An 11,462-nucleotide genomic window follows, 5' to 3' on the forward strand; every position below is an offset into this window, starting at 1 on the left:
AATCAAACAAATAAAAACATTGACTATCCAAGTTACCATGAATGGCAATAGTTGACTCCTGAAAAGTAGCAAGGATATAATTTGAGACGATAAACGCCTGATGCAATCCCTCCTCAAGGTCAGTCAACTCAAAACCTTCATCATTCGCAACATCAGTAGGCAACACAGCGGGATTCGTATGTCCAGAAATCATGTCGAAAAAATATTACATTTCAAAAGCATGTCCAACCACAGTTGTTGGCAAGTGTTCGTGTCCGAAGTAGCCTTCAGTGTGTGTATAATTATGTATTCATGTGACAGAGAACGTGACCTCATTGTTCAATCCTCTCTCTCTCTTCTTTCTCATTCGAACGCACACACGCAAGAACGTAGCCTACGCACGCATGCATGCGCACGCACACACACACACACACACACACACACCCCGCTGACGCACACGGCAAACCACGCACACACACACTGACTGTCGGCAAGCATCTCTTTTTATATTTAGTCAAGTTTTGACTAAATATTTTAACATCGATGGGGAATCGAAACGAGGGTCGTGGTGTATGTGCGTGTGTGCTTGCGTGTGTGCGTGCGCGCGTGTGTGCGTGTGTGTGTGTGTGTAGAGCGATTCAGACTAAACTACTGGACCGATCTTTATGAAATTTGACATGAGAGTTCCTGGGCATGAAATCCCCGAACGTTTTTTTCATTTTTTTGATAAATGTCTTTGATGACGTCATATCCGGCTTTTCGTGAAAGTTGAGGCGGCACTGTCACGCCCTCATTTTTCAACCAAATTGGTTGAAATTTTGGTCAAGTAATCTTCGACGAAGCCCGGACTTCGGTATTGCATTTCAGCGTGGTGGCTTAAAAATTAATTAATGACTTTGGTCATTAAAAATCGGAAAATTGTAAAAAAAAAATAAAAATTTATAAAACGATCCAAATTTACGTTTATCTTATTCTCCATCATTTGCTGATTCCAAAAACATATAAATATGTTATATTCGGATTAAAAACAAGCTCTGAAAATTAAATATATAAAAATTATTATCAAAATTAAATTGTCCAAATCAATTTAAAAACACTTTCATCTTATTCCTTGTCGGTTCCTGATTCCAAAAACATATAGATATGATATGTTTGGATTAAAAACACGCTCAGAAAGTTAAAACAAAGAGAGGTACAGAAAAGCGTGCTATCCTTCTTAGCGCAACTACTACCCCGCTCTTCTTGTCAATTTCACTGCCTTTGCCATGAGCGGTGGCCTGACGATGCTACGAGTAAAATGGCATTGCGTTCAGTTTCATTCTGTGAGTTCGACAGCTACTTGACTAAATATTGTATTTTCGCCTTACGCGACTTGTTGTTATATTTAGTCAAGTTTTGACTAAATATTTTAACATCGAGGGGGAATCGAAACGAGGGTCGTGGTGTATGTGCGTGTGTCTGTGTGTCTGTCTGTGTGTGTGTGTGTGTGTGTGTGTGTGTGTGTGTGTGTGTGTGTGTGTGTGTGTGTGTGTGTGTAGAGCGATTCAGACTAAACTACTGGACCGATCTTTATGAAATTTGACATGAGAGTTCCTGGGTATGAAATCCCCGAACTTTTTTTTCATTTTTTTGATAAATGTCTCTGATGACGTCATATCCGGCTTTTCGTGAAAGTTGAGGCGGCACTGTCACGCCCTCATTTTTCAACCAAATTGGTTGAAATTTTGGTCAAGTAATCTTCGACGAAGCCCGGACTTCGGTATTGCATTTCAGCTTGGTGGCTTAAAAATTAATTAATGACTTTGGTCATTAAAAATCTGAAAATTGTAAAAAAAAATAAAATTTTTTAAAACGATCCAAATTTACGTTCATCTTATTCTCCATCATTTGCTGATTCTAAAAACATATAAATATGTTATATTCGGATTAAAAACAAGCTCTGAAAATTAAATATATAAAAATTATTATCAAAATTAAATTGTCGAAATCAATTTAAACACACCTTCATCTTATTCCTTGTTGGTTCCTGATTCCAAAAACATATAGATATGATATGTTTGGATTAAAAACACGCTCAGAAAGTTAAAACAAAGAGAGGTACAGAAAAGCGTGCTATCCTTCTTAGCGCAACTACTACCCCGCTCTTCTTGTCAATTTCACTGCCTTTGCCATGAGCGGTGGACTGACGATGCTACGAGTATACTGTCTTGCTGAAAAATGGCATTGCGTTCAGTTTCATTCTGTGAGTTCGACAGCTACTTGACTAAATGTTGTATTTTCGCCTTACGCGACTTGTTTTCTTTACCTTTGTTTATTGTGTTTTCGATATTTGTGTTTATTTTTTGCTTGACTTATCTGTTTTATTTTAATGTTTGCTATCCACATCGTGTGATAAATGTTTCCGTCTTCTCAGTCTCCGAGTCAGTTTAGTTTCTGCACGCCGCTTTGGTACTCCTTGTTTTTCTAACTGGTGTATTGTGCGCGACTGATTTGCGGATTTATTTTTATTCCTTTCATATGCAGTTGAAGTGTTGTGGGTGTTATTGTCTGTATATGCTATGTTGCGTCTGTGTATGCCTACAAGAATTTTGGGTGTAATGTGCCTGTGGTCTGCTCGCAGTCGAGCACAGAAAACATGGCGGCGCCCTGTGGCAAATTCGTGGAAAGTCTTCCCGACCGCAGATACCAGCGTCGTCCGCGACGCTGGAATGAATCTGCAAAATGCGACAGTCCTGATTCTGATTTTGAAGTCTCTCTCTCAAAATTACATGATTTTTGTAATGACAAATGTAAACCAGACGATTTTTTTACTATTCCAGACATGGCAGTGCATGAGGTAGGTAAGGCGCTAGAAGGCCTTGAAAATAAAAAATCCATGGGTCCTGACAAGATTCCTGCTTACTTGGTCAAATTAGCTCTACCATATATTGTGGAGCCACTCACCTATGTGTATAATCTCTGCATAAAGCAAAATACTGTACCTAATTTATTAAAATTTAAAGAGAGCAAAAGTAATTCCACTCCATAAAGGTGGAAATGTATCCGACCCAAATAATTTTAGACCCATTTCCTTATTACCCATTTTATCCAAACCATTGGAAAAACATATTCACAAACATTTGCTCGCGTACATAGAAAGCAGAAACCTTTTCCATCAATTTCAATCTGGTTTTCGAACAAATCACTCTTGTCACAGCGCCCTTACCACGCTATGCGACACCTGGTTGTCTGCAACAAACCGATCTGAAATCAGTGGTGCTGTGTTTCTTGACTTTAAAAAAGCGTTTGATCTTGTTGATCATTCAATTTTATTGAAGAAATTACAGTTGTATATCAGAAACAGTTCAGTGTGTAACTTTTTTGCTTCCTATTTACAGGACAGATCTCAATATACTGCCCTAAACTGTAAAATATCTACTGAGGAGACTGTAAAATGCGGGGTGCCTCAAGGGTCAGTGCTTGGGCCGATCTTGTTCTGTCTGTATATCAATGATCTGCCACTGCACATTTCTGATAGTAATGTAAGAAGTGATTTTTTTGCTGACGATTCTTCTCTTCATTCAATTGGAAAGTCTGTTCCAGTAATAGAGTCCTCCCTTCAAACAGCTTTAAACGATGTAAATAACTGGTGTAGTGCCAATGCTATGCTTGTCCATCCAATAAAAACTAAAAGTATGGTAATTGCAACCAGACAAAAACACCAGATTTCTCCATTCAAACTAAATCTTACTATTGGTACGCAATCAATTGAACAAGTTCAACAGCATCGCGTTTTAGGGGTAATTATTGATTGTGAATTCAAGTGGCAGGCACAATTACAGCATATTTGCAAGAAAGTAGCCAAGAACGTTTTCCTCCTATCCAAGTTAAAGCAATTTACGGACAGAAGGACTCTGGAAATGTTCCACCATGCTCATGTAATGCCTCACATCAATTATGTTTCGACGCTCTGGGATGGCAGCAGTGATGTCCACTTGAAAAAGTTAGACTCTCTCTATCGTCGCTCGGCTAAACTCATCGTAAAGGATAATGCCCCAACAGATATGAAATTAAAAATGCTTAACTTTCTTCCACTGGAAAAGCATCTCAAGTTAAACAAAGCCATTTTCATGCATAAATTGTATTACGGTAAAGTGCCGATTTACATTACATCATTATTTAATAAAGCTACCGACAGATATGGGTCGGTCAACTTGATCCCACCGATTCCACGAATTGACCTTTATAAGACCAGTCTTGCTTTTTCGGGTACATTAGTTTGGAATTCACTTCCATCATCCTTTAAGCACTTAAAGTCATTAAAAAGTTTTAAAAAATGTGTCAAAAAACACTTAATGTCTGAGTAGTTTAACGCGTTTTGATTTACCACACTTAGTATTACGCCAAAGATATGCTGTGCATTGTATATTCTGAACATATTTTTGTTGTACTATTGGTTCAAACAAAATTTTATTCAGAATTTCTTCGCATGAACAGTTTGAAACACACAGCTAGGACACGCACTCAAGCAAATGCTTATATCACGTGACCAGAACAATACTAAATTACACACATTTTCGTAATGGTGGACATAACAACAATAAACCAGAAGAACAAATTGAAAGAATGAGGATGGGGAGCTAAATAGGAACAAAAGAATCTACAGAAGATAAAAAGAAAAGGGGGAAGAAAGTACTAACAACCACAAGGAGAGACTAGGACGAAAGCGCATAGGAAGAGAGCATCAAGTCTAAGACATGCAACATGTAAATTCAAGTAAATGTAACAATTTTGTATGGAAGGCAGTAATTCGTTAACATATAAAATACGAGACAAACGATAATAATCATTACTTATACGCTGCTTATGTAATCAAATACGATAACACAGAGAGAGGCAGTGTGGAGGTACACATACGCCTGCCCACACACATATACACTATCAATGCGTGAACACATCCATCAAATCAGTCGACCAGATTTAACAATAAACGATTGGACAGACTCAAATATCAATATGTTATTACGAACAGAATATTGCTCGCTACCTTTTAATAATATTTCCACGCGTCTGAAGTGAACAGGCAACGAATTGATTGTTGTCAGACGAGCATCTGCATACAAAGTGCAGTTTAATAAATAATGCTCGGCTGTTTCATTTGGATCACCGCAAACACACTGTGCGTTATCTTTTAGATGGCGTTTACACAAGTCTGAATTAAGGTTACTAATATTTAAACGCATTCTGCAGTGTTGAACTTCTGTCTGTCGTTTTCCAAAATAATAATAAGCTGGTACACTATGATCAGGACTTTGTAAATAATGCTTAAACTCGCTTATTGAATTTGTTGTTTTAATCACATCAGGCAAATTATTCCATAAAACTGTGGAGAATGGAATGAAGGATGTTCGGAATATGTCTGTCCTATGTGCTGGTACGAATCTTTCGAATGGTCGTCTTCTGTGGTAGGGATTTAGTGAAGAGACTAGTGGTGGCAAGAGGTTAATTAAATATTGTGGACATTTACCATGAACCATTTTGTGAAATAAAATTAATTTATGTCGTTTTCGGCGTTCCTTTAAACTACAAAAACCACTTTCTTTGTAAATCTTATCATGGCTTGTTCCCCGCACACCGCCAATTATAACACGTAATGCTATGTTGTACTATTGCTACATGTTCGATTGCTACCAGCTTGTACTTATAATTAGTAACTTAAACGAGTACTGACCTTGGGAAGACGAAGTTTGAGTGGAATTCCATGAATGTAGTTTACCGGAACGGAAGGATATGTGAGAGAGCGCATGTCCGGAAGAGCCATATTTTAACGCACAGATCATCTAGTTTGTTGTAAAAAAGAATAAACAACTGATGATCTGAAAATTAACAAGTTTGGAAAAACATTTTCAAATATTCTTGGGCGGGTAACTTAGGCTAGGGAAGGGCACATATCCTTCCGTTCCGGTAAACTACATTCATGGAATTCCACTCAAACTTCGTCTTCCCAAGGTCAGTACTCGTTTAAGTTACTAATTCCATTTCACGTAGTTTAGCCGAAACTACAGGAAATGTGAGACTTCAAAGTATGTTTTTTCAAACGTTTCTCACAGTCATACCTCATTTTCTCACTTTCACATCAAAATCCCTAAGACCACACCATCAACTTTGTTTTTAGTGCATTACGCCTCTTTTATTTTCAACATTTTCCAGTGCTTTATCAATGCCTGGGTTTTAAGTGCATTATCTATGCATCTTTGATTATTCAAAAAACATTGTTTCAGTTATGAAGACTTTCGCCACAGTGATAATAATAGTCTTACTGCTTTCCTAGCAGTCTACCATTGTCTTCTTCAGTGAAGTGCCTACTTGTAGTTCTTACAACTTGACCTGCCCATGAATTTCCACATGGTACTCTGAACTTTTTGGCTTTCTGCTCTTTGCGAATCATCGACTATTGGTCGATTGTAAAATCGCTGGAAAGTTTTAGCATTCGACCAGCCTGCTGATTTTAATATGTCTTCAATACATACACCAGTTTTTAACATAGCTGATGAGGAAGCACTTCTAAAGCTATGAGCAGTGAACCCTTGGACACCAGCTGACCCCAAAACTTCTTTCATCCAACGAGCTATCGAATCCTTCGATGCTGGCCCATGTGGCCGTCCATAACACAAAATAAGTTTGTCACAGTCTCCACGCACCACTGCAGTCCTTGCAATGTATTCTTTTAAACAGCTTACAACACACAGTTGTTTTTCCTCCTCATACTTTTGGAGATGTATTGGCGCTTGGTGATAACCAGGTCTACTATGCTTGAGTTTATCAACTACATGAATCTTGCATGATCCCTGATTTAAAAACTGAACACATGATAGTCTCAATAAATGAATTGTCTGCACTCTCTGTGCCGAAACAATCAAAAGTAAAGCACACAATTTTAATGTTATTTCTTTCAAGGAGAGTTTGCTATTGTCCTCACTATTTCTGAAAAAATCCAATAGCACAGCCACATCCCAAGTGTTCTTTTGGCGGGGCAATGGTGTTCTCAGCTGAAACACACCTCTTACAAAACGACATATTAATGGGTGTTCTCCCATTTTCTTGTTGTCATCTGTTTGTACTACAGCAGAAATAGCACTCCTGGCTGTGTTAATAGCACTGTAGCCTAATCCAAGGCTAAACAGCCCAGTCAAAAATTCCAAAACTTGCTTTACAGATGCATGAAATGGATCACAGTTCCGTTCAACACAGAAAACTTTCCACCGTGACAAGTAGCTGGAATACTGTCTGTGTGTCCTTTCCCTCCATGATGCACAGGTGATGCTGCAAGCTTGTCCATGAATTCCTTGTGCTTCAACTGCATCCCTGATAACATCACTGCCATCAACTGAAGCTTGCTGTGCAGAGGATGTGGTGTCTGCGCGTGGGCCAGACGTAGAACAGTCCTCCCCTTGGGTAGCAGAAGAGGTTTCCTGACGAGGAGCCGCAATAGTTGAGGATACCAAGTTGCTGTAGGCCAGTCTGGGACTATGACAACCCCTTCTGCGTTGTCCTTCTCCAGTTTGACCAGGACCCTCTGAATCAGGCTGAATGGCGGAAAAGCATAAAAGAACCAGTTAGTCCAACTCATCTTAAATGCATCCACTGCAAACGATTCTGGATCTGGTTGCCAAGACACAAAAGTTGCCAACTGGCGATTTAGTCTTGATGCAAAAAGATCAATTTCAGGTTTTCCAACTAGCTCACATATTCTTTTGAAAATCTGTCTGTCCAGCATCCATTCTGTATTATCATTGAATTTTCTGGACCGAGCATCAGCTTGTATATTTAGCTTGCCAGGAATGTGAGCTACTGTCAGCCAAATATTCCTGTCTTTACACCAGATCCAGATTCTTTTTGCTACATCATTGCAATCTGCAGAATGTGAACCACCCATTTTTTCAATGTATGACACCGCACATGAGTTGTCTGTCAGCACTTTGATATGTTTACCATCAATATCCTTACTAAAGCTTTTCAGAGCATGCTCAATCGCCATCAGCTCTAGAACATTGATATTGTTGTTTCTTTCTGAAACAGACCAACGGCCACCTGTTTGCTTTGGGTGGCAAACTGCACCCCAACCCAAAGTGGAGGCATCTGTTGTTATTACCATTTCAGGTTCAGATCTTTCTATGGGGAAAAAAGCTGAATCTATGTTCTGTAGCCACCAGTCTAGCTCTTCTTCAGCTTCTTTTGATATAACTACCAATGCATCAAAATCCCCTTTTTTCACTTTCAATGCTTCAACCTTAACCTTATCGAGTTGTCTATAGAACAACTGACCCCAAAGCACAGCTGGGAATGAAGCAACAAGCTGACCAATCACTTGCGCTAGCTCCCGAATGGTAATCCTTTTCCTGTTTTTTACACTTCTGCAAGTATTTTTCAGTTTCTGAATTTTTTCTTCAGTCAGACAGACAGACATATTTTCTGAATCTAGCCAAAACCCCAGATACTTTATCTTTTTGAGTGGGGTAAGTTCTGACTTTTCTTCATGGATGATAAATCCAAGGGCTTCAAACAAGTGTACTGTTTCCTGAACATTCTGCAGACAACTCTCATAAGTTTGTCCCTGAAGATAGCAATCATCAATGAATGATGCTGACAAAAAGCCCCTTTTTCTCAGACAAGCATACACTGGTTTCAGTAACTTAGTGAAATATCTTGGGCAGTTACACAACCCGTTTGGGAAGCAGGTGTATTCATACAACTGTTCTCTCCAAATGAATTTCAAAAATTTCCTGAAATCTGGCTTGATTGAGACAGAATAATATGCATGCCTCAAGTCAACTGAAGCCATGTAACACCCTTTTCTCATAAGCCGTATAGCTGACGTCAGATTTTCCATTTTGAAGTGCTCATACGTCACTGACTGATTAAACTCTTTCAGGTTTAGAATCATTCGATATGTTCCATCTGGTTTCATCACCAGGAATACAGGGGATATTATTTCTCCATCTTCACTTTCACATTTTTCGATTACTTTCATTTTCAGTAACTTCTGAACTTCATTGTCCATCTCAGAAAATTGATAACCTTTGATTTGAGTTGTAGGCACTTTTCCTACTTCTAATTCTGATAAATCCCTCAGTGGAATTTCAGCCCCTGTCACCATTTTCAAAATAAAAGGATCTGATGTCAGCTTTCTCCATTCTTCAATAAAGTATTGTATTCTACCCGCAATAAATGGTATCTGAACACTTTTGTTTATTGGATAGCGTACCTTACCGGTCAGGTCTGGCTGTGCATCCTCATTTATGCCGATTTGAATGTCGTGTTGTTCTGCCCTCGGAAGCTTCTCCCCCGGTAGCGTGGATAGTAACCTCTTGCTCGGCCGCGTGTCCAGCCTCGGCCTCTTCTCTGACTCTGGTCGTAGTCCCAGTTTTTTGTCCTGCCTCCTCTGAATGGAAAAAACTTGTCTCCCCTTGATGACCGAGTGATTGCCATGCCAAGCTTGGATGACGAATCAATGGAGGCGAACACAGATCGCAAATCATCCCCAAACAGTTCTGTTGTCACTGGGATTTCTGAAGAAACGAGTTTCTTGTATTTCTTGTTGAATTGCGGTGCGGACATAATCGACACTCTTCTGTCCATTGACATTTCGTGAGTCGCTTTGAGAATGAGCCCCATTGAATCGGTCAGAGATTTCATTTGTTTTTTCACATCAATGTTTGTTTTCCCAACACACTCGTTCGCTGCACACACAAGAGCGTTCACTGCTGTAAGCAAAATGTGTTGAATTCTTTGAGTACGCAAATCTGCACTTTTCTGGTTATGGTCCATTGTGTCCCACACTTCATGGTTCACTCGAGGAACTTTAAGTTCGACGTTTTTCGGGCGCTTGTGTTCCGAAATCTTGTCTTTCATTTTTGCTTCGTTCATTTTGCCTTTTGCCATCATGTTGACTATTTTGGCTAGCTGTTCCGAAATATCATCGCCAAGCTCCTCATCAGCCTCATAATCTTGCTGAATCCCTGTCAGTGTGTCACTTTCAGCATTTTCATCACTGCGATTCTCTGTCTGATCGCCACAAGATCTCACACGAGTAAGATTTTCAATTTGGTAGTCCAAATCTTCATCAGAATTGTCCACCAAAAAAGATACGGTACTGTCTTCTTCTCTGCGTCTTTTCTTCTTCAAAGGGGAACTACTCCGAAGTTGAACACATTCTGAATCTTCGTCTTCCACAATTTCCCCTTCTTCTGCATCCCATTTCTTTAGTGCACGCAGGATTCGTTCATTCTGCTTTTTCATGTCATCCCAATCCTTTGTCGGTAATTGTACTACCTCGGGTCGAGGTTTTTCTTTTTGTTTCACTTTTGTGATTTCAACCATGTTTTTCTGGGGTCTCTGTGAGCATGGAGGGGAAGCGTCTTCACCCTCGGAATCGGATTTGAGCAAGTTTTCTTCGCTCTCCATTTCAAATTCTTTGAAAGAACAACGCAGCAAGGTTCGCGGAATCGAAAGATGTACTTTGAGACCGAAAAATTCGATCGTAAACCAAGATGAATCACGATAAACAACCGAAAACAGCGGAGCATCGGTTTCAGACGTGCGCTAATGGCGCCGGAAATACGGATATGGCTCTTCCGGACATGCGCTCTCTCACATTTCCTGTAGTTTCGGCTAAACTACGTGAAATGGAATTACCTGTATAGTATGCATTTGATTTTATGAATAACCACATATGTATGCTCTTCATGCCTCATCTTCATCATCATCATCATCATCATCATCATCATCATCATCATCATCATCATCATCATCATCATCATCGTCATCTTTATCATCACGTGCTGAAGTTTTCTGACCTCCTTTTGTTGGTAAACTTTTTAACTTTTTAATTTTTAATTTTTCAATGTTATCATTGAGTATCTGTGCGTCCCAACGACAGATTGTAAGAAAAGGCGTAGCCTTAAATCTTAATCCTTGTTAAATAAAGTTCAATTCAATTTAATTCAATTCTCTCTCTCTCTCTCTCTCTCTCTCTCTCTCTCTCTCTCTCTCTCTCTCTCTCTCTCTCTCTCTCCCCCCAAAACACACACTCACACACACACACACACATTCACACACACACACACACACGCACACACACACACACACACACACACACACTTTCTTCTTTCCAAAGTCAAAATCAAGATAACAGGCCTCTCCTGCATAAAAGAGTGCATTTGCCATTAGCTCCCTCGAAGCGATGCAAATCGCTGTGGTCACGTGCATGCAACAGGACCATGCGCACTAAAGACGTCAGTTCCGCCAAGTTGCACCGAGATCGTTGCATAATGAAGATGATATCTGCTTTGAGTTAAAGGCACCCACGTGTCAAGTAAAATCACTCCCGCTGGAACTTGATATGGTTTAAGGTACGTAAGCCGCCTTGTGCATGCACCCCCCCACAGATCCTTCCAGGTATTGTAAACGTGTGAGATTAGCATTCCTTTATAAAAGAAAAGAGA

At 39.6% G+C, this 11,462-nt stretch overlaps 1 protein-coding gene across 2 annotated transcripts; it reads right to left on the reverse strand.

Annotated features, from left to right (window-relative positions):
• Positions 1 to 7,285: 7,285 nt before the first annotated feature.
• LOC138962077 (uncharacterized) lies at positions 7,286 to 10,657 on the reverse strand. 2 transcript variants are annotated; one of them, XM_070333788.1, is made up of 2 exons: positions 9,229 to 10,657; positions 7,286 to 7,544 (listed from the first exon to the last, which is right to left on the reverse strand). In XM_070333788.1, the coding sequence occupies exon 1, from the start codon at positions 10,420 to 10,422 to the stop codon at positions 9,256 to 9,258; it is 1,167 nt and encodes a 388-aa protein (XP_070189889.1). In that variant the 5' UTR covers positions 10,423 to 10,657; the 3' UTR covers positions 7,286 to 7,544; positions 9,229 to 9,255. The 2 variants fall into 2 exon arrangements, with proteins under 2 accessions (XP_070189889.1, XP_070189888.1); XM_070333787.1 differs by having other exon boundaries at positions 9,224 to 10,657.
• Between the last annotated feature and the right edge of the window lie 805 nt (positions 10,658 to 11,462).

This window comes from Littorina saxatilis, linkage group LG3 (genome assembly GCF_037325665.1).
Source record: "Littorina saxatilis isolate snail1 linkage group LG3, US_GU_Lsax_2.0, whole genome shotgun sequence".
In the NCBI taxonomy this organism is placed as follows: Eukaryota; Metazoa; Mollusca; class Gastropoda; order Littorinimorpha; family Littorinidae; genus Littorina; species Littorina saxatilis.

Excerpts from the sequence above, each read along its gene's own strand:
- LOC138962077 (XM_070333788.1), bottom strand. The coding sequence starts at position 10,422 with ATGGAGAGCGAAGAAAACTTGCTCAAATCCGATTCCGAGGGTGAAGAC.